Source organism: Triticum dicoccoides, chromosome 3B (genome assembly GCF_002162155.2).
Source record: "Triticum dicoccoides isolate Atlit2015 ecotype Zavitan chromosome 3B, WEW_v2.0, whole genome shotgun sequence".
Classification (NCBI taxonomy): Eukaryota; Viridiplantae; Streptophyta; class Magnoliopsida; order Poales; family Poaceae; genus Triticum; species Triticum dicoccoides.
The window spans coordinates 541,949,628-541,973,950 of record NC_041385.1 but is presented as its reverse complement, the minus strand read 5'-3'; the positions used below and the strand labels follow the sequence as shown (position 1 = coordinate 541,973,950).

At 45.2% G+C, this 24,323-nt stretch overlaps 1 protein-coding gene across 1 annotated transcript; it reads left to right on the top strand.

Moving 5' to 3' along the window:
- The first annotated feature begins 411 nt into the window (after positions 1 to 411).
- Positions 412 to 11,622, top strand: LOC119279633 (GDSL esterase/lipase At4g10955-like). Its single transcript, XM_037560813.1, has 3 exons — positions 412 to 489; positions 10,294 to 10,382; positions 10,549 to 11,622. The coding sequence occupies exons 1-3, from the start codon at positions 412 to 414 to the stop codon at positions 11,507 to 11,509; spliced, it is 1,128 nt and encodes a 375-aa protein (XP_037416710.1). The 3' UTR covers positions 11,510 to 11,622.
- Positions 11,623 to 24,323: the final 12,701 nt, after the last annotated feature.

Sequence of the window (24,323 nt, the reverse complement as noted above, 5' to 3'; positions counted from 1 at the left end):
TCTGTTACGATGGGGAATTCATTATGGAAGGCGCAATACAGCTGGGGCAGGTTAAACTGTGGCTAGGAAAGGGCAGTTTGATGTCCTGAAGGATGCATCTGTTTTGGCAGTCTCCAGATTCAGTTAAGGTAGTCTTTGACTCAGATTCCAATTAGAGTCCAACAGTAGTACTAGTCCGTGTCCTATATAAAGGACACACCCGTGTAAGCTTAGAGGCAAGCAATAATCAACGAAGTCTAGTTTCCCTATCTCGGTCCTCTATCTCTAATCCCCGCTACCTTCTGCTACTGCACCGGCGACGGCGCCGCCCCGTCGACAGCCCGTCGCCCCCCAAGCACCTCCAGGACACAGAATTGCCCTCAGATCTAGAGGTTGTTCCAATTTGGCAAGGTATTTGGCTACGACTTTACGATGGAGTACCGTTCTGGGCGCCTTAACACCGTCGCCGATGCACTATCTCAATATGACTCTGATGACAGCCTTGTCACAGTTTGTGCCATTTCAGCACCGCAGTTTGCTCTTTTTGATGACTTGCGCAATGAGATTGCGACATCTACCACTATCTGCCTTGCGTGACCATATTCTGTCAGGTGAGTTCAGTGACCCTTGGTCGTGTTGTGATGATCTGATCTTGCACGGCCGACATGTCTATGTGCTTCCGTCATCGCCGTTGGTAGCATCTTTACTGGAACAGGCCCATGCAGCTCATGATCTCATCGGATGAACCACGATGTCGAGGATTCAATCAATCCCGTATACAATTCCCTTTGTCTAGCGGTATTGTACTTGCCCGAGATTCGATCGTCGGTATGCCGATACCTTGTTCAATCTCGTTACCGACAAGTCTCTTTACTCGTTCCGTAACACATCATCCCGTGATCAACCCCTTGGTCACATTGTGCACATTATGATGATGTCCTACCGAGGGGGCCCAGAGATATCTCTCTGTTACACGGAGTGACAAATCTCAGTCTTGATTCGTGCCAACCCAACAGACACTTTCAGAGATACCCGTAGTGCACCTTTATAGCCACCTAGTTACGTTGTGACGTTTGGTACACTCAAAGCATTCCTACGGTATCCGAGAGTTGCACAATCTCATGGTCTAAGGAAATGATACTTGACATTAGAAAAGCTCTAGCATACGAACTACACGATCTTTGTGCTAGGCTTAGGATTGGGTCTTGTCCATCACATCATTCTCCTAATGATGTGATCCCATTATCAACGACATCCAATGTCCATGGTCAGGAAACCGTAACCATCTATTGATCAACGAGCTAGTCAACTAGAGGCTTACTAGGGACATGGTGTTGTCTATGTACCCACACATGTATCTGAGTTTCCTATCAATACAATTATAGCATGGATAATAAACGATTATCATGAACAAGGAAATATAATAATAATAACTAATTTATTATTGCCTCTAGGGCATATTTCCAACAGTCTCCCACTTGCACTAGAGTCAATAATCTAGTTCACATCGCCATGTGATTAATATTGACAGGTCACATCGCCATGTGACCAACATCCAAAGAGTTTACTAGTGTCACTAAACTAGTTCACATCACCATGTGATTAAGACTCAATGAGTTCTGGGGTTTGATCATGTTTTGCTTGTGAGAGAGGTTTTAGTCAACGGGTCTGCAACATTCAGATCCGTATGTATTTCGCAAATCTCTAGGTCATATTGTAAATGCTGCTTCCACGCTCCACTTGAAGCTATTCCAAATGGTTGCTCCACTATACGTATCCGGTTTGCTACTCAGAGTCACTCGGATAGGCGTTAAAGCTTGCATCGACGTAACCCTTTACGCCGAACTCTTTATCACCTCCATAATCGAGAAACATTTCCTTATTCCTCTAAGGATAATTTTGACCGCTATCTAATGATCCATTCCTGGATCACTCTTGTACCCCCTTGCCAGACTCATGGCAAGGCACACTTCCGATGCGGTACACAGCATAGCATACTATAGAGCCTATGTCTGAAGCATAGGGGACGATCTTCGTCCTTTCTTTCTCTTCTGCCGTGGTCGAGCTTTAACTCTTAACTTCATACCTTACAACTCAGGCAAGAACTCCTTCTTTGACTGATCCATCTTGAACACCTTCAAGATCATGTCAAGGTATTTGCTCATTTAAAAGTACCATTTAGCGTTTTTGATCTATCCTCATAGATCTTGATGCTCAATGTTCAAGCAGCTTAAGGCCTCCTTTGGTTCAAAGGATGGGAATTTTATAGGAATAGGAAAAGTATAGGAAATGAGGTGTATGCATTTCCAATCCTATGGCTGCTCAGATCATAGGAATAGGAAATTAAATGTCCTTTGGTTCACAGGATAGGAACACATATAGGAAATGGAGGGAACAGTTGCCGCCGCGTGCGTCGTTCGCGCCAGGAAGTTTTCCATTAGGTTGGACCTCTTTTTTCTGTTCCTGTGAAACGTGAAGGAAAGGAAAAAATCCTATACAGGAATAGGATGGCATTCCTGTGAACCAAAGGCCTCCAAAGGATTATTTCCTACAAATATCCTATCCTACAAAATTCCTATAAAAATCCTGTAAACCAAAGGAGGCCTAATTCAGGTTTTCTATTGAAAAACACCTTTCAAATAACCCTATATGCTTTCCAGAAATTCTACATCATTTCGTATCAACAATATGTCATTCACATATACTTATCAGAAATTCTATAGTGCTCCCACTCACTTTTTTGGAAATACAAGTTTCTCATAAACTCTGTATAAACTCAAAATCTTTGATCATCTCATCAAAGCGTACATTCCAACTCCAAGATGCTCACTCCAGTCCTTAGAAGGATTGTTGGAGCTTTGCATACTTGTTAGCGTCTTTCAGGATTGTCAAAACCTTCTGGTTGTATCACATACAACCTTTCCTCAAGAACGTCGAGGAAACAATGTTTTGACATCCTATCTGCAAGGTTTCATAAATCATGCAGTAATTGCTAATATAATTCCAACAGACTCTTAGCATCGCTACGAGTGAGAAGGTCTCATCATAGTCAACTCCTTGAATTTGTCGAAAAACATCTTAATGACAAGTCGAGCTTTCTTAATGATGATATTTACCATCATTGTCCGTCTTCCTTTTAAAATCCATCTGTACCCAATAGCCTTACGACCATCAAGTAGTTCTGTCAAAGTCTACACTTTGTTTTCATACATGGATCCTCTCTCGGATTTTATGGCCTCTTAGCCATTTGTCAGAATCCGGGCCCATCATCGCTTCTCCATAGCTCATAGGTTCATTGTTGTCTAGCAACATGACCTCCAAGACAGGATTACCGTACCACTCTGAAATAGTACGCATCCTTGTCGGCCTACAAGGTTTAGCAGTGACTTGATCCGAAGTTTCATGATCACTATCATAAGCTTCTACTTCAATTGGTGTAGGCGCCACAGGAACAACTTCCTGTTCCCTGCTACACACTAGTTGAAGTGATGGTTCAATAACCTTATCAAGTCTCCACCATCCTCACACTCAATTCTTTCGAGAGAAACTTTTCCTCGAGAAAGGACCCGTTTCTAGAAACAATTACTTTTGCTTCCGGATCTGAAATAGGAGGTATACCCAACCATTTTGGGTATCCTATGAAGATGCATTTATCCGTTTTGGGTTCGAGCTTATCACGATGAAACTTTTTCACATAAGCGTCGCAGCCCCAAACTTTCAAGAAACGACAACTTAGGTTTCTCTAAACCATAGTTCACATGGTGTCACCTCAACGGAATTACGTGGTGCCCTATTTAAAGTGAATGCGGTTGTCTCTAATGCCTAACCCATGAACGATAGTGGTAATTCGATAAGAGACATCATGGTATGCACCATATCCAATAGGGTGCAGCTATGATGTTCGGACACACCATCACACTATGGTGTTCCAGGCGGTGTTAGTTGTGAAACAATTTCCACAATGTCTCAATTGTGTACCAAACTCGCAACTCAGATATTCATCTCTATGATCATATCATAGACATTTCATCCTCTTGTCACGAAGATCTTCAACTTTACTCTAAAATTACTTGAACCTTTCAATAATTCAGACTTGTGTTTCATCAAGTAAATATACTCAGCATCTACTCAAATCATCTATGAAGTAAGAACATAACGATATTCACTGCGTGCCTCGGCACTCATTGGACTGCACACATCAAAATGTATTACTTCCAACAAGTTGCTTTCTTGTTCCATCTTACTGAAAACGAGGCTTTTCAGTCATCTTGCCCATGTGGTATGATTTGCATGTGATTCAAAATCAAGTGAGTCCAAACGATCCATCTGCATGGAGTTTCTCCATGCGTATATACCAATAGACATGGTTCGCATGTCCCAAACTTTTCAAAAACGAGTGAGTCCAAAGATCCATCAACATGGAGCTTCTTCATGCGTTTTATACCAATATGACTTACATGGCAGTGCCACAAGTAGGTGGTACTATCTTATACCTTTTGGCATGAACATGTGTATCACTACGATCGAGATTCAATAAATCATTCATTTTAGGTGCAAGACCATTGAAGGTATTATTTAAATAAACAGAGTAACCATTATTCTCCTTCAATGAATAACCGTATTGCGATAGACATAATCCAATCATGTCTATGCTCAATGCAAACACCAAATCTCGATGGTAGAGGGAGCATGCGATGCTTGATCACATCAACCTTGGAAACACTTCCAACACATATCGTCAGCTCACCCTTAGCTAGTCTCCGTTTATTCCGTAGCTTTTATTTCGAGTTACTAACACTTAGCAACTGAACCGGTATCTAATACCCTGGTGCTACTAGGAGTACTAGTAAAGTACACATTAACATAATGTATATCCAATAAACTTCTATCGACCTTGCCAGCCTTCTCATCTACGAAGTATCTAGGGTAATTCTGCTTCAGTGGTTGTTCCCCTTATTACAGAAGCACTTAGTCTCGGGTTTGGGTTCAACCTTGGGTTTCTTCATTAGAGCAGCAGTTGATTTGCCGTTTCATGAAGTATCCCTTCTTGCCCTTGCCCTTCTTGAAACTAGTGGTTTCACCAACCATCAACAGTTGATGCTCCTTCTTGATTTCTACTTTTGCGGTGTCGAACATTGCGAATAGCTCAAGGATCATCATATCTATCCCTGTTATGTTATAGTTCATCACGAAGCTCTAGTAGCTTGGTGGCAATGTCTTTGGAGAAACATCACTATCTCATCTGGAAGATTAACTCCCACTCGATTCAAGTGATTGTTATACCCAGACAATCTGAGTATAAGCTCAACGATTGAGATCTTCTCCCTTAGTTTGTAGGCTAGAAAACTCGTCGGAGGTCTCATACCTCTTGACGTGGGCACGAGCCTGAAATCCCAATTTCAGCCCTCAGAACATCTCATATGTTCCGCGACGTTTCAAAAAACGTCTTTGGTGCCTCAATTCTAAACCGTTTAACATTACCAAACTATCACGTAGTTATCAAAACGTGTATGTCAGATGTTCGCAACATCCACAGACGACGTTCGAGGTTCAGCACACCGAGCGGTGCATTAAGGACATAAGCCTTCTACGTAGCAATGAGGACAATCCTCAGTTTACGGACCCAGTCCGCATAATTGCTACTGTCAACTTTCAACTATATTTTCTCTAGGAACATATCTAAAACAGTAGAACTAAAGCGCGAGCTATGACATAATTTGCAAAGGGCTTTTGACTATGTTCAGGATAATTAAGTTCATCTAATGAACTCCCACTCAGATAGATATCCCTTTAGTCATCTAAGTGATTACATGATCTGAGTCAACTAGGTCGTGTCCGATCATCACGTGAGACGGATTAGTCATCATCGGTGAACATCTTCATGTTGATCGTATCTACTATACGACTCATGCTCGACCTTTCGGTCTCTTGTGTTCCGAGGCCATGTCTGTACATGCTAGGCTCATCAAGTCAACCTAAGTGTTTCGCGTGTGTAAATCTGGCTTACACCCGTTGTATGTGAACGTTAGAATCTATCACACCTGATCATCACGTGGTGCTTCGAAATGACGAACTTTCGCAACGGTGCACAGTTAGGGGGAACACTTTCTTGAAATTTTAATGAGGGATCATCTTATTTACTACCGTCGTTCTAAGCAAATAAGATGTATAAACATGATAAACATCACATGCAATCAAATAGTGACATGATATGGCCAATATCATATTGCTCCTTTTGATCTCCATCTTCGGGGCTCCACGATCATCATCGTCACCGGCATGACACCATGATCTCCATCATCATGATCTCCATCATCGTGTCTTCATGAAGTTGTCTCGCCAACTATTACTTCTACTACTATGACTACCGGTTAGCAATAAAGTAAAGTAATTACATGGCGTTGTTCAATGACACGCAGGTCATACAATAAATTAAGACAACTCCTATGGCTCCTGCCGGTTGTCATACTCATCGACATGCAAGTCATGATTCCTATTACAAGAACATGATCAATCTCATACGTCACATATCATTCATCACATTCTTCTTGGCCATATCACGTCACATAGCATACCCTGCAAAAACAAGTTAGACGTCCTCTAATTGTTGTTTGCATGTTTTACGTGGCTGCTATGGGTTTCTAGCAAGAACGTTTCTTACTTACGCAAAAACCACAATGTGATATGCCAATTGCTATTTACCCTTCATAAGGACCCTTTTCATCGAATCCGATCCGACTAAAGTGGGAGAGACTGGCACCCTCTAGCCACCTTATGCAACAAGTGCATGTCAGTCGGTGGAACCTGTCTCACGTAAGTGTACGTGTAAGGTCGGTCCGGGCCGCTTCATCCCACAATACCGTCGAAACAAGATTGGACTAGTAACGGTAAGCATATTGAACAAAATCAACGCCCACAACTAATGTGTGTTCTACTCGTGCAAAGAATCTACGCAATAGACCTAGCTCATGATGCCCCCTCCCCAAACCCTAGGTGCCTTGGGCCCTGGTGGGGGGGGCGCACCAGCCCACCTGGGGCTGGTCCCCTCCCACACTTGGCCCATGCAGCCCTCTGGGGGCGGTGGCCCCACTTGGTGGACCCCCGGTGGTCCTGGTACGTTACGGATATCACCCGAAACTTTTCCGGTGACCAAAACAGGACTTCCCATATATAAATCTTTACCTCCGGACCATTTCGGAACTCCTCGTGACGTCCGGGATCTCATCCGGGACTCCGAAAAACATTCGGTAACCACGTATATCTATTCCCTATAACCCTAGCGTCATCGAACCTTAAGTGTGTAGACCCTACGGGTTCGGGAACCATGCAGACATGACCGAGACGTTCTCCGGTCAATAACCAACAGCGGGATATGGATACCCATGTTGGCTCCCACATGTTCCACGATGATCTCATCGGATGAACCACGATGTCGAGGATTCAATCAATCTCGTATACAATTCCCTTTGTCTAGCGGTATTGTACTTGCCCGAGATTCGATCATCGGTATGCCGATACCTTGTTCAATCTCATTGCCGGCAAGTCTCTTTACTTATTCCGTAACACATCATCCCGTGATCAACCCCTTGGTGACATTGTCCATATTATGATGATGTCCTACCGAGTGGGCCCAGAGATACCTCTCCGTTACACAGAGTGACAAATCCCAGTCTTGATTTGTGCCAACCCAACAGACACTTTCGGAGATATCCGTAGTGCACCTTTATAGCCACCCAGTTACGTTGTGACGTTTGGTACACTCAAAGTATTCCTACGGTATCCGGGAGTTGCATAATCTCATGGTCTAAGGAAATGATACTTAACATTAGAAAAGCTCTAGCATACGAACTACACGATCTTTGTGCTAGGCTTAGGATTGGGTCTTGTCCATCACATCATTCTCCTAATGATGTGATCCCGTTATCAACGACATCCAATGTCCATGGTCAGGAAACCGTAACCATCTATTGATCAACGAGCTAGTCAACTAGAGGCTTACTAGGGACATGGTGTTGTCTATGTACCCACACATGTATCTGAGTTTCCTATCAATACAATTATAGCATGGATAATAAACGATTATCATGAACAAGGAAATATAATAATAATAACTAATTTATTATTGCCTCTGGGGCATATTTCCAACATATCTGTCTCCGAGGTTTTCCCCTTTTCACAAAGTGACTATGGCACTTCCGATGTTTGCATATGGTTCTCCTGCAAATTCATGTGATGTCACTCTTCGAATGGTCGAAATAAAATCATCAAGTGCACAAAAGTGTTTGCTGAAATTGTGGTGCATGTTTATGGACCGCAATACCTTCGAGCACCAAATGTCAAAGTCACGACCTGGCTTCTAGCGATTCATGGAGCAAAAGGCTGGCATGTGATGCTAGGGGGTGTGGACCGCATGCATTGGAAGTGAAAGAATTTCCCTACAGCTTGGCACGACCAATTCACCGGGCATTGCAAGGGTCCAACCATAATTTTAGAAGTTTTTGCCTCCGAAGATCAAGGGATCTGGCATTGTTATACATTGGGTTTCCTGGATCTCATACTGACATCAATGTCTTGCAGATGTCCCATCTGTTTGCAACGCGCCATGGTTGACATTTGTGAAGACAATTGAGATGGCATCTGGAGTGCTCAATCAATGTTTTCAATTGTCCAGGGGCTGCTCGTTTCTAGAACGAGGATGTCTTGACAAATGTTATGACATCTTGTGTGATCCTACACAACGTGATCATAGATGATGCGAGGGATATGCCAGACACCATTGACTACGAAGATATTGACACAATCGCCAAGCCTCACATGCACACTAGCCGGAGTCAAGCATTTTTTGAGGTGTACCGGCAGATTGAAGATCGAGCCTCCCACCGTCAGCCTCATATGGCATCATTGGTAGTTGTGGGAGATAGTGTGTTCAAATTGCTTTAAAATCCATTTATTTTTACTTAAACAACATATTTGATCCAATTATTTGTTGCATTTGGATTACTTCTTGTATCCAAATTAATGGTTCGTAATAATATTCCTTGAATAATGTTCATTATTTGATCTAAATTATTGTAAATAGACTAGAAAGAACATAGGATCTAGTGATAGGTGGGTCGCGCTTGCAGGAAAAATATGAAGACCACATTATGGCGACTCTGTGTTTGCACACAACCTCCACAACCTCCAAAACATTATGAACCGCGCTTCACATGCGTTATGTAGGTTCTAAATATGGTGACTGTGCTAGAGTTGCCCGTACAAAACATATGACTCGAGTAATAGACGTCATCAGGTGCAATGTTTCTTAAGCGTTAGATCTAAGCCGTTGATTTCAATACATAGTGAGTCTGATTAACTCTTATCTTCTTACTTTCCATGTTAAATAAGAAGAGGGGCCATGTTAAAATTGCTCGATAATGCATACCCTTTTTCTGATTTGTCTCTTTTCCAAGTCAGCAATTATCAGTTTTTTTTCAGCACCATATCTCCCTGTTTTATTATTAAATAAGCATTTAAAGAAGCAATCCAAACTTGCATCCAATCATTAGTTGTAGTACGCAGGGAAAGAAGATGTGCAAATCTACATTTAAAGAGGCACCCCAAAATTGGCATCCAAGCATTACCCGGTTGATGTATCATGTAAAGAAGATGTATATCAAGTACTAATATTGATACGCTCCTAAGCGTATTCGTGAAGGAATCTGCATCCAGGAAGTAGTGTGCGTCTTGTTATTTAAGCCACTTGTGGTGCGCCCAGCTGTACAAGAGGGAAAACTTCGTGCTCCCAACCTCAAAGTCTTCTTCTCGCCTCTTCAAGCACCATTTCTTATTCGCAAAAAAAAAAAGCACCATTTCTTAACTTCTCCAGCCCTTGGTCAGCCCGAATAATTTTTTTGCCAATCAGTTAGATGCTCTGGTTCGTTGCCCAAACAAGAGTATGAATCCCATTCAGAGTCCAGAGAGAGCAACGAGGGAGAGGTTGCCGCCGCGCCGAGCATGATATGATATTGAAGAAGAAATTGCTCTGGTAATCTTCTGCCTCCCTTTTCTGGATTCATGATTCACACTCTCATATCACCGGTGCAGTGTTGATCATGAGTTCTTGGGGAATGTGGGTTTATGGGATCGAGTGACTTCATTTTGTGTTCTAAATAAATCTGAAAATGTACCTTGGGATGCTTTTCGTCTGAACTTTTCCACTGCCTATATTCCAAGAGTATCATGGTTGGAGACCTGAATTGTCTTTGACAGTTATATCTTTGTAAGATTGATGCTGTCTCACGTTTAGTATGAACATTTCATTTTCGTGTACAGAGCAACATTGGGGCAAGGATGGGCAAAGTGCCGTCACAGAAGGACCTCTTTGAGGTTTCAGGGCCTACCTATTTGACATACATGAATTGGTAAGTTGTTGACAATTTTCATCGTTGAAATCAACTAGGGATAGTAACAGGATCATGATTCTGCTGTGGTTTATGAGCAAAAAATTCCGGGAACAGAAGAAAAGAGGAGCCTGCATTGGCAAATGTCGCTGATCACCTTTGCCATTCGATGATTTGCTCCGGTCAGGAACTGCCCACACCACCAGCGATCGGCCATGGCGAGCCTCGTGCAAGGCGTGTACGTCCTGGAGCGCGATCGTCAATGGAACCGCCAGAGCCCCGACGCCCGCGCGCCGGCGTGGTGGAAGTTCTTCCACTTCGAGCTGCGGCAGGTGCTCGTGGACGCCGCCGACTCCTCCATCTTCGGCGCGGTGTACGCGTTCCAGCCGCCGTACCACCTCATCGACCCCGCGGCGGCCGCCAGCGCGCCGCACTACGTCGTCGCCTTCCGAGGGACCGTCACCAAGAAGGCCTCGGCATCCAGGGACCTCGAGCTCGACCTCCTGCTCGTCCGGAGCGGCATCGAGCACACCTCCCGCTTCCGCATCGCGATGCAGACCATCCTCGACGTCGCGAGGCACGGCCGCGTCTGGCTGGCCGGCCACTCGCTGGGGTCCGCCATCTCAACCCTCGCCGGAAAGACCATGGCCCGGGCGGGCGTCGTCCTCACCACATTCCTCTTCAACGCGCCGTTCCTGTCGGCGCCGGTGGAGAGGATCCCGCACAAGAAGGTGAAGCAGGGCATCCGCATCGCCAAGAGCTTCGTCACGGCCGGCGTGGCCACCGTCCTGCACAAGGGCGGCGGCAGCAGCGACGAAGCCTTCGCGGCGCTGGCGCGGTGGGTGCCGAACGTGCTGGTGAACCCGGCGGACCCCATCAGCGCGGAGTACGTGGGGTACTTCGACCACCGCAAGAAGATGGAGGACATCGGCGCGGGCGCCGTCGGGAGGCTGGCTACGAGGCACTCGGTCAAGGACCTGCTGTTGGGCATCGGCAAGCCGGGCGGCTGCGAGCCGCTGCACCTGTTCCCTTCGGCCGTCCTGACGGTGAACCGCGGCCCGTCGCCGGACTTCAAGTCGGCGCACGGGATCCACCAGTGGTGGAGGCCGGACTTGGCCCTGGAGTGCAGGGCCTATTCCTACGCTTGATTGGCTGAAATATAAGGCAAACCTCCTTTGGATCCTGGTTCTAGAAACTGAAACTCGAAAATGATTTGTGTTGGCTGCAGAGCCTAAAAATGTCAACGCAGAAGACAAGACAAGATTTATACTACTAGTTTTGAACTTTTGATTCAAGGCATGACCAGTAGCATACTTTGAGCAGAGATCATAAACCTTGGAGCTTGGGCATCTCCTGCCTGGATGCATAGTCGACCCATCAGGGGTCCAACATGTACAACCTCAAAGCAGAGCTCACTGTGCTGACATGACTGAACTTGGAGCCGACGGCGAACCAGTTCAGAACAAGATTCAGACTGCAGATCGGGCTACGCGTAGGCTACAAAACCAACGCGCTACGGATAGCAGATTAGGTTCATCCGTTCATGGTTACAGGACTTTGCAGTTATCCGCATGACACATTGCCTTAACTTGGTCCAAGCTTTCAGGTCCAGAAACTTCAAAATTCATAATTTCATGTCCATAAGCGCATAATATCAATGAACTAATAATCACTATTATCTGTTACGATGGGGAATTCATTATGGAAGTCGCAATACAGCTGGGGCAGGTTAAACTGTGGCTAGGAAAGGGCAGTTTGATGTCCTGAAGGATGCATCTGTTTTGGCAGTCTCCAGATTCAGTTAAGGTAGTCTTTGACTCAGATTCCAATTAGAGTCCAACAGTAGTACTAGTCCGTGTCCTATATAAAGGACACACCCGTGTAAGCTTAGAGGCAAGCAATAATCAACGAAGTCTAGTATTCCTATCTCGGTCCTCTATCTCTAATCCCCGCTACCTTCTGCTACTGCACCGGCGACGGCGCCGCCCCGTCGACAGCCCGTCGGCCCCCTAGCACCTCCAGGACACGGAATAGCCCTCAGATCTAGAGGTTGTTCCAATTTGGCAAGGTATTTGGCTACGACTTTACGGTGGAGTACTGTCCTGGGCGCCTTAACACAGTCGCTGATGCACTATCTTGACATGACTCTGATGACAGCCTTGTCACAGTTTGTGCCATTTCAGCACCGTAGTTTGCTCTTTTTGATGACTTGCGCAATGAGATTGCAACATCTACCACTATCTGCCTTGCGTGACCATATTCTGTCAGGTGAGCTCAGTGACCCTTGGTCGTGTTGTGATGATCTGACTCTTCAAACGTGAGGGGCCTCACCCCTTGTAACTGGACAGCCACTTCCGAGCGGAGATTGTTCATGCACATCCGCACTGCTTCTGGCTCGGTGATGGGCTGTGGGCAGTGAAGACTTAGGTTTCTCCATCTATTTATGAAGTCAGCCGCCTTCTCGTTGAACCCTTGTTCAGTTTGGGTCAACTCAGTTATGCCCACCGTCCTCTGCGTGCTATAGAACCGCTCGAGGAATGAGTTTTGCATTTGTTCCCACGTTTTTACAGAGCTTGGAGGTAGCTTGCTGTACCAGGTGAAGGCAGGCCCAGACAATGTCTGTACAAACTGCCTAAGGAGAAGTGCTCCATTGTTGGCTGTATCTTGGCAAGCAGCAAGGAAGTGTGCTATATGCTCATGGGGAGATCCACTCCCATTGAACTTACTAAACTGCGGCTGTCTGTAATTTGTTGGGAAAGGAACTAGGTCCACATCGGGTGGGTATGGCTTAACATACCCTGGCCGCATCGAGTACTGAGTTTGCATCAACTAGGACTTTACCCCCTCAGCGATCATCCTCTGGATCGCCTCAAGGCTAAGCCCTGCTCCTTCATGTTGGCTGCTAGCACTTGCACCACCATCCCCTTCATTTTCTTTGTTCTGGTTATTGCCCATATGAATACGAAGGGCTGCTAGCTCGTCTTCCTTTTGCTGAAGTGCTGCCGTAAGGTTGGCTAATTGCTCCTCAACCGAACGAGTTTCATTTGTAGCTAGGACTTGCTCTGTATGCTCTGCACCATGGTGAAGTTCTATCTCGTTTTCAGAAGGACAAGGAGTGCTATCTGATAGGGGATTATAAGACCCTCCATTGCTTGACCCAAGTTCTTCATAATCTGAACCCTTCTGGCTGCGCGTCATGCGGCGCGGACCTTCTACAACAGTCTTGTGTGCCTTCTTTCTCTTGAAGTGTGTTGATGCTGAGGAGGTTTCGCTATGTTGTCTGTCACCGCTTTGACACCAACTGGCATTGCGTTGAACACTTCAAATGAGTTACCTGAGACTTTCTTGCAAGTTGGCCATGGGGCGAGAGTTCTAGTAGTCTTCCTTTCTGTACTTGCCATTTCTTTTGCCCCATTCCCTCCACTGACTTGGCTTGTTGATGGAGAATCTCTTCCTTGTATTCTGCTATACCCCGAATCGGCTCGTACTGCCATCTCTCTTTGTTTCAGGGCAGCCCGTTTTTTGCGTGCATGAGCAGCCTGCTTCACATACTCTCGTCGTCGTGGATCTGCCTTCACAAATTCTTCGTATTCTGGCCACTTCGATAGAGTTTTTACACGCCGCATGATGGCGCCACCAACATTATCAGCAGAGATAGAGCATCCTGGAAGTATTTCCTTCAAAGCTTGGCAAACATTCTGTGTCATGACGGCATGGAAGCTAGCATGGCTCCCACCACGGATCCTTGCATTGATCTTCCTTTCTCTATTTCTGATGGGATATGCCACTTGCTTCCGTTGTTGATTGGTCATGTTTGCATCAGTTGCCACTGGGAAATCAAGCCATGCACGGCGAGCCCTCTGCCGTCGACGACGACGACGTGCTGGATCAACTGAGCCCTCAAATGATGGTCTTGGTGCTGGCACCGATGAGGACAAAGGATCCGATATTGTAGCAGTCAGATCCACATGACCAGCTTGGAAGTCATCTGGAGTGACAAACACCCCTTGCCACTGGAGCGAGCGTCTATTGCTTGGCTCACCCACTAGGCATGGTCCAATGGGATTATAGCCCATGGTGGGGATAAATTCAGGTGCGTCAACACGAAGCTGGTTTCTTGGACGAGCCGATTCTTCATGTGAGGAAGACTCAGTGTCCTCAGCCATTACACCTTTTCCTTTGTCTGCAGAGCAGGCCCTTTGAGCTGCCCCTACATTGCTTGGGATAAGCTTATGTGAGCTTTCTCCTGACCCTTCGCGTGCGCCCACCCTAAGTTTTGAAGGTGTAAGGGGCACTGCGACTTTGGTCGATGTAGTTGAAGCAGATCGTTTTGGTGACGCCACCTTTAGTGATCCCGTCCGTTTTGCAAGAACGGGCCACTCTTCAGGTGTCATGCGAACAACCTTTGCTGGTACCTCATGGCTCATGACCTTGTTAGGTGACATCTTTGTGAAACCAGGAGGAACTGAAGTGGATGATGAAGCTTCGCGTACATGCTGATCCTTAGACGCTCTTGCAGCTGCACGCATCCTTCTCTTTGCTGACTTTGTGAGAACAGGAGTAAACCCTTCCTTCAGTGCAGAAGAGACTTCCTTTTCTTCTGGCTTAGTTGAAGATGCAGCCGTTGTTTCCAAACTCTTGCTAACTGCAGCTACAAGCGGACCAATTGGCACATCTAGCCAGAGGTTGCCAAAGCGGAGAGTGACAAATTGCTGGACCTGTCCCTCCATACCTTCAAAATAAAGAAAAGCATATATTAGTTTTCTTCATCGTTTTTTTTGCGTATGTGTACATAATGTTTTATGCTTTATGTACTATGGAAATTCATATGTCGCAATCCTATGTTGGAATTCAAAGATGAGGGGAGAAATAGGTCCCACCGGGCGTGCAGAATCTGATGACGGGAAAATGGCGGGCGTGAGACACGCATCCACGTCATTGATACAGAGTGAATAATTTAAATGCATAAATAAAATGGAGATCAAACATTGCAGGTACATTATTTCCAGAACTTTTACATTTACATAAAAAAATTTGTTAATTACATCTCCGAAGAGAAAACCCCTGATTAAGAATTCCAACTATCCCATTACATAGAATTGCATCACATTCCTATTACAACATACTACAAGAAAAATCCTCCTCGCGATCGTCGACGCCGGCATGCTTGGGGGAGCCTTGGACTTTGTTGATGTTATCATATGCGATGACTTTTATATTTCGCTTTTATTTGACTGGTACTGATATTAGCAGTACATATATGCATGCTTGAATGACTTCACTTACTTTTCCTTGTTGACTAACCAAGATATAGACTTTGATTTATTTTCTTTACTTTGTATGAGAAAGTCATCTTAATGGTTAGCCAATCTTTTAAATGAGTCTTTAAACATCATGATGCGTGCGTATGGGACATATAGTCATGCACGTGTTCTGTGCAATGCAACTACTTTAGTACTAACAATTGTAGTACTCTTTGTTTTATGAGTAGATGACATCTACGTTTCCTTAACATTTGCAACCCGTATGGGGGATGCATGATCTAACTTTCATCTTATGCTAGATGCGACCTTTTTGAGCATACACATATATGGAGCAGATAAAAGGTGTTTAATTTGTTTTGGTGGCATATGCAAGTGCACTACAACTCTGATTTTTTTAATGATGTTTGTCCATATGAAGGGACCATACAATTTATTTTAGTTGGGGGGATGTACATCAATTAACCTAAATTAACTAGGTACGACGTGTCCATTTTACTTTGCATGCGCATACACTGGATTTGCCAATATCTAGTTATTTGTCGAGATGCCGGCTAGCATTATTTGAGGCCGACGTATTTTTATATAGTGCAACCATTTAGTCTATTTTAGAGACATTTGGTTAATATAATACCATTTGCGATTTGAGCGGCATTTTGTTTATCATGAGGTGAGAATATTAGTTTCTATACACCCGGGTATGAACAAGGTTAATTTGTGCTACATGACTCAGTCTCGCATATCACGCACGCATGTGATCATAGAACATGCGACTAAGTATGGCATCTTTTGACGAGCACCTATTGTTTTGCAATATTTTTTATATGCATTTTATTTGTTCATCATTTTTTTATGTTGATTTTCCCCGAGTCATACACTGTTGTGATTTCATTGAGGACAAAGTCTTCACTCTACATAGGGGAATAAACACCTTGATTTGTGTCAATATGACCAAACCAGAGGCAACTCTCATGCAATTTATACTTCTTGACATGAATCAACATGACCATGGCAAGAACAAAATGTCGAATTTGTGAGAAAATCTCTTGACATGTGTCAATATGACCGTGCCAAGAGTAAGATATTAAACTTGTGAGCATACTACTTGACCTGTGTCAATATGACCATGCCAAGAGCGAGATTTGAAATATGGTGAAAATACTACTTCACATGTGTCAATATGACCATGCCAAGAGTAGAATGCCAAATTTGTGGAGGATGAAGGCTACTTGGGATGTGTCAATATGACCAAGTCAAGAGCAAGAATCATGTCACTTGGAGAAAAAATTCAAGATCTGTGTCAATATGACCAAATCAAGAACCATCATATCAAGCAAAAAGCTACTTGACTCATGTCAATATGACCGAGCCAAGAGCAAAAATTAGGCAACATGAAAAATAATTCATGATTTGTGTCAATGTGACCAAATTAAGAATCATCATATGGGGAGAAGCTACTTGGCTCATGTCAATATGACCAAACCAAGAGTAAAGATTGAGCAAGCATAGGGAAGAGCACCAATCAGAGAAGCAAAGGGATTAGGAGAGAACCATGAATCTCACCTTCTTGCTCCACTCCTCCCAGCCTCCCTCTCCTCACGTATGTGTGTGTGGGATTTTTCCTTGCAGCAGTGTATGTGTAGCAGCAGCAGAACAGCAGATGAAATGAGCCGACCAACCCCTTCTCCCGTATGCTGAAGGGTTATTTATAGGAGCGCAGCAGCGGAGGCGTCTCACGCGCGAGCCCATGTTCCAGACGTGGGATCATGCATGAGGTCGTGGGATCGTGGGGAGTGGTTGGCTCCTTTCTTTAATATTCTTTTTGCTTAATTGCTAGTTGACCAATGCTTTGAACCGGCAAGCCCGTAATCAGCCCCTGTATTTCTTAATCACTGTGTGGGCTTGAATTCTTTAAATCAACTTGTGGGCCTTGGCACCGCACCACCCACATGCATGCATAGCGTTCCGCGGCCATGCAATCAAGTAGCTGTATTTTTTTATTGGCTAAACCTGATTAACCATTAATGATTTTTATGAGGGTGTGCAGACTTAATTATTTTCTACGAAATTAAAGTTCAATATCATATATGAGATGAGTACGTCGACAAAATATTTCCCAACTGTATATATGTGTCGACACCTCATCAGAAGTATTTACTTATTTCTATATAACACGTGTATATTTTGTTTGCGCGATATATATTTTTTTATGCGTCGCATTGATATTTCTTCTCGGCGATGGAACAAGGACTCGGAAATATTATGATTTCATGTTGGTATTTGACATCCGCCGTAGGTGGCTGCCTGCATGGATGAAAGTTAGGTATGATTTTGGTCGGGACAAATTTTTCATGCAGATTTTTATCCACTTTCAGCTCTGCTATTTTATGGAAATTCACTATGGTCGTTTCCACTTAATGGTGTATGTTATCATTTTTACCATTAAAGTAATTCATTTGTTTTAATCGCATTATATTGCCCTCGGCCAAAATCGGTGTCAACAACTGTGACCCTGTTTTCACCAGCAATTTCTGGCGCGACATCTTCCGCCTTTTCGGGGTTCGCTTGCATATGAGTTCAGCATTTCACCCTCAGTCCGATGGTCAGTCCGAGGTGGTGAACAAGGTGATTACTATGTACCTTCGGTGCATGACATGAGATAGACATCGGTAGTGGCTAGACTAGCTTCCTTGGGCATAATACTGCTACAACACATCATATCATTCTTCGCTTCATGATACTCCTTTCAAGGTGGTCTAAGACCATGATGTTGGGAAACGTTGCATGGAAAACAAAAAAATTCTATGCACACGCAATGATCTATCCATAAAGATGCATAGCAACGAGGGGAAGAGTGTGTCTACGTACCCTCATAGACCGTAAGCAGAAGCGTTTCACAACGTTGTTGATGTAGTCAAACTTCTTCGCACTTCAAACGATCAAGTACCGAACGCACGACACCTTCGTGTTCTGCACACTTTTAGCTCGGTGACGTCCCTCGCCTTCTTGATCCAGCAAGATGTCGAGGTAGTAGATGAGTTCTGTCAGCACGACGGCTTGGTGACAGTGATGGTGAAGTGATCTCCGCAGGACTTCGCCTAAGCACTACAAAAATATGGCCGAGGATGTGAACCGTGGAGGGGATGCCGCACACGGCTAACAATTGATGTCTCTTGTGCTAGGTGCCCCCTCATATATATATAGGAAAATAGGTTCCTTATTCTGCACACAAACCTGCTTATTCTGCTAAGCATTCTATCTCCCCTTCCCACCTCCACCCCACCTACCATCTCTCTTCTCAGCCTGATCCACTCTCTCGCCGTGCCCACAAGCCACCCGCGGCGGAGTGCCCAACCACAACCCGCCTCCTCCCTCCGCAACGCCGCCCTCCGCCGCCTTCCTTCCCTGCCGGCGCCCAGCAAAGCCACCGCCCGCTCCCAACCTTCTTGCCCCTGGGCGCATCGCGGCCTGAGCCCAGCCTCCTGACCCTCGACCGCGTCGCCGCCTGCGCCTAGTCTCCTGGCCTCCGGCCGCCGCCTGCGTTCACCCTTCCGGCCACCGGCCGCGGTGCTCGCGCCCAACCTCTTGGATCTGAGCTGCTGAGGTCGAGGAGTGCTGGCTGCCCATGTTTGGATCCCATCGATGCGCGGCCACCCATGTACAACAACGCCACGCGCCGATCCGCGGGATCCGTCGATTCCTGCCTTCGCTGACCACGTCCAGGGCCGACCGATGCGCCGGATCCAAGGCCCGTCTGGGGCGGCCGCCCCAGTGCCAAGCCACGCCCCCTAGAAAGCTCCTCATCATGGATTCCCCTCCCTGGAGCTCTCTCGTTGTCCCCTGCATCGGGCACTACTGACACTCTGACGCGCAGTTGCCGCCGTGGAAAATGAAGGAGGAGCTCCACCTCAACTCGTGCAGTTCGGCCGGCCATCCCGTACAGTCCGATGGCGCGTTCATGTAGTGCGGTGCATGCAGCACGTTTTGGCGTGCCACGCAGTCTGATGGTGCATGCTATGACCCAGACATGTTTTTGTTTTCCTTGCAGTTCGTGTGTGCTCTCGATGCGGTGTGGTTGGGTGTCAGATATAATTTTGTTCGCCACGTGGAGAGCTCGTGGTTTGAGTTGTGGGAAGGAGGGTGACGGTCACGGCGGGCCTATCCAGCCGGATCCAACAACCATGCTCGACACTTTGAGGGACGGCGCCTCCATCCCAACATCCGCCGAGGCAGCCGTGCGACAACGTGCGTGAGGGGGCTCTGTCGACGGAGTCGGAGGTACTCTCCCCTGCTCCGACCCATATTCAATTAGTTTTTGATGCGCCCATCCTCTTCCCTTGTGCACTGCAACTGTTCATCAATTTTGTCTTTTGGTGTGTAGTTCTCAAAAGAGGTAATAGCACCAGGAGTCCCACAACTTGTCCTGAATGTGACGATTTGGTCCCAATCTTGCAAAAGGCAACTATTGAGTCCCACAACTTGCACCCAATGTGCAAATCTGGTCCCAGCCAATCGTAGCATGACAAGTGGCGCCTAGTCAGCTCAGCCGGTCAGCGCCGCACTTTTTGCAATTACCCCCCTCGCCTTAGCACAAAATAACCCGCACTGCACCTTACAAAGCACGCTGTCGACTGCCGACCGTCCGTCAGACAGCGCAGGGGTCAGGGCCGTCTTCTGCCGCCCCTCCTCGTCTAGAGCCAGGCTGTGGACGAAGGTCGGCAGGCAGCAGCGGCCGGCGTACCAGGCCCGCTCTTTCCGGCTCCTGGCCTCCCTCACCGGTGTCGGCTCCGTGCTGCAGCCGGAGCTGGGCTCCGACACAGACTTCCCAACTGCTGCAGCGACGGACTGCTGTCCGCTCTTGCTGCTGTCTGGCTCTCCGGCAGCGGCAGCGGCGGCACTCTCTCCGGTGTCGTTCCGCGTCGCCTCTTGCAGTAGGTCGGCTAGTTTTCTCCGTCCGGTCAGAGAAGCCTCTGAAGAATTGGGCTGTGCGCGGCATTGTCAGGTAGAAAGACGTTGCTCATCACGGTCTACGTCCTGGGTTGATGGACCGGAGTGCTGCCGCGGGACGGAGTGAAATCTGCATAGCATGAAGAGGATATCTTATGGTTAAGCGTGTCGCAGGGGCCGGAGACCTGAAGCTATCACATGATTTGGTAGTTGAAGATCTAGTTATCATCGGCGGCCGCTACAAATTCTATCCTCTACTGCAGATCATCGCCAAGTCCTACATCCTGGGTCATCTCCATCACCAACGCCTACAGCTTGGGTCTGAACCGCTCTTCTCTACTTCATGTTTACTGAATTTACTGAATGTGCGTAGTCTCTGAACCACTTCTTCCCTGATTACTGAATTTTAGTGAATGTGAGATGTACTCTTGTAAACTGAGATGTACCCTAGTAAAGTGTGATGTCAACATCGCTTCTAGTTTAACTGAAGCAAGCATACATCTCTGTCCAGTGTTAGCTAAGGGCTAAGATATCTCTGTCCAGTGTTAGCTAAGAGCTAAGATATCTCTGTCCAGTATTAGCTTAGAGATTGTTGCAAGGAGACATATCTATCCAGTGTTAGCTAAATTCTCTTGGTTTTCAATATAACTGAATTTTCTGTTACATACACTCTACACTTCTTCTTTAGCTGAATTTTCTGTTACATACACTCTGCATTTCTGCTTTAACTGAATTAATTTTTCAGCTTTTGTACAGCAGCATACTGAAAACATTCACATATTGACAAATCATGACATTACAATCTGATAAATCATGCTTGCAAAATCTGACCATTTACATAGTGAACTGAATTTCATTTAACAGTATATTCATAGTGAGCTAGCCCCAGCTTGTTGCCCTTATGGCAGCAATGATGAAATCTTGACCATTCATCACCATGTTTCTTTGAAGCAAGGAAGAAAATTTAAAACAAAAGGGCCCAAGAAGGTTCGAACTGATGACCTTCTGATCTGCACACAAATTACAATTTCTGAAACTGTCATACACAGGAATTCTGCACGCCATCCAAATTGATCACTGTGAAATTTGTCAGTTACAAATTCTGCACACAAATCAACAGTGAAGTGATTGATTCCTCCCTGTGTTAATTCTGCTATACACTAGCCCTGTGGAGTGATTTATGGTTACTTCAAAAACAGAAACAAAATGATTGTTTCCAATAATACTGGAACCAATTTGTCAGTACCAATTTCCTCCCTTGATTACTTCAAAACAACAACAATTTCCTCCCTTGATTGACTGAAAATTGGGCAGGTGATATTGATCTGAGTAGGATTTGATTAATTGTTCTCTGAATTGATTGATTCCTCCCTTGATTGATCTAGGCAGGTAATATTAGGCAGGATTTGATTAATTATTCTTGGAATTGATTGTTTCCTCCCTTAATTGACTGAACTGATGCATATGGCAGGATTTGATTGATTGGGTAGGAAAATTACCAACTCCCGCGGCGTCGTGGAAGGAACAGCGCCAGGGAAGGAGCAGCAGTGGCCCCTGCGCTGTCTGACGGACGGTCGATAGTCGACAGCGTGCTTTGTGAGGTGCTTTGTGAGGTGTAGTGCGGGTTATTTTGTGCTAAGGCGAGGGGGGTAATTGCAAAAAGTGCGGCGCTGACCGGCTGTGCTGACTAGGCGCCACTTGTCGTGCTACGATTGGCTGAGACCAGATTTGCACATTGGGTGCAAGTTGTGGGACTCAATAGTTGCCTTTTGCAAGATTGAGACCAAATCGTCACATCCAGGACAAGTTGTGGGACTCCTGGTGCTATTACCTCTTCTCAAAATCGTGGCCATGCAGCTTGTCGTCGGCATTGTGTGGTTTGGTGCGTGGGGGCATGCGGTTTGGTGCCCGTGGACATGCAGTTATTTTGGGGGGTATGCATATTTCAAAATTGTAGTGTGGTTTGGCACCTCGTGGTTGTTTTGCTGAACATGGCACTAAAGTCCATTCTGTTTATTTTGTTGAAAATGGCACCTTTTTGTCGTATGCAGTTAAAAAACATTAATGCAGTACACTTGCTTCGTCTCATCAGTGAGGGCATGTTAAAAAAAAGACAGAAAAACGACAGAAGATAGTAGTGAAGTTCACTAGCCTCAACCATGCAAACAAGAAAAAACATGCATTTCAAAAACGACAAAAAAAATTCATGCCGTCCACTTCGATCCATATCACGGTTTACTTTCCCTTGACGTTCAATGCACTCGCCTTGTAGCAAAAGGTAGTAATGAAAAATCAAGTGCAGTCCCCTATAACAATATTGCAGTGCGGTTGACTGTTGGATGTAGTGTGGTTTCTGGGATAGTGTCGCGGTTCACTTTCAATAACGGCACGGTTCACTTACTCCCAATTATGAAGTGCATAATCTTTTTTACGGAAAACAAGAACAAATAGTAAAGAGGTTCACTTCTGGATAGTGTTGCGGTTCACTTGCGCCCAATGTGAAGTGCATTCAACTTCCTCATCTGAGAAAATTTACGTATGAATAAAAGAAATCATGCAATTCTCTAACCGGTCTGATGCAGTGCGGTTTTTCGTCCGATGCAGTGCGGTTTTCAGACGAATGAAGTCTGCACGTCGAACTGGGTGTTGCGAAAAACAGAGTGTCTGCATTTCGGTAAATTCGAAATTCCTCTTAAACCGTAAAGAATTAGAGAGTGTGTTCTACATGAAAAAGTTGCGTCTCGTCGATATCTTTCCAACGACGTGTCGTTTGAATCATTTCGACCAGCGGTTTGTAAAAATTTCGCGAAAAATGGCCGCTGTCACTTGTCGTCCGCCGCACAATTTTTAAAATTAACTTAGAACTGTAAGGAATCTCAAAAATATTTCAACATATGAAAGGTGCGCCCTGTCCATAGCTTTCCAACGACATATTACACACCTTGTTTCGACAAACATTTTCAAAAACTAGAGCAAAAACAGTATCAAAAATTACAAAAATTTCAAAAAAAACGTAATTTCGTGATTTAGTAAATTTGAACTGCTCTTAAACCGTAACGAATTAGAGAAAATAATAGATATGAAAAAGATGTGCCTCAACGATATCTTTCCAACGGCATATCATTTGCTTTATTCTGATGAGCGGTTTAGAAAAAATCGCGAAAATACGCTCGCTGTCACTCGTCGTTCGCCGCACCATTTTCAAAACTACTCTTAAACCGCGAGGAATCTAGAAAAGTGTTCAACATGTAAAAGTTGCGCCTAATCCATAGCTTTCCAACGGTATATTACACACCTCGTTTCGATAAATAGTTAAAAAATTAGAGCGAAAACAGTACCAAAAAAATAACTCGTGCAGTTTTTTTCCGACAAGTTCACTCGTGCAAGTACTGCAGCACACTTGGTTCAAACAATGATGTGCACTTGCTTTGATATATATATAGGGAAAAAACCGGGTGGTAGGATGGATTTTCCCTATATATATATATATATATATATATATATATATATATATATGTAACGCCCTCGATGCGGCTATAGCTCCCACGTGTCGAGGCACGACTTAGAGGCATAACCGCATTGAAAGCAATGTCGCAAGTCAGGCAATCATTACAACATCCCATGTAATACATAATAAAAGGGGAAGATAACATAGTTGGCTTACACTCGCCACGTCACATCAGAGTACATAAATAACATCCATCAAACAAACACTCATGGCCCGACTACGGCGCCAGAATAGAAAAGACCCCCC

Bases quoted from the DNA above. Each gene is read 5' to 3' on its own strand.
- LOC119279633 (XM_037560813.1), top strand. From the start codon at position 412: ATGGAGTACCGTTCTGGGCGCCTTAACACCGTCGCCGATGCACTATCT. The intron at 490-10,293 runs GTTTGTGCCATT...TTTCGTGTACAG, and splicing joins CTGATGACAGCCTTGTCACA to AGCAACATTGGGGCAAGGAT. The intron at 10,383-10,548 runs GTAAGTTGTTGA...TGCTCCGGTCAG, and splicing joins TATTTGACATACATGAATTG to GAACTGCCCACACCACCAGC.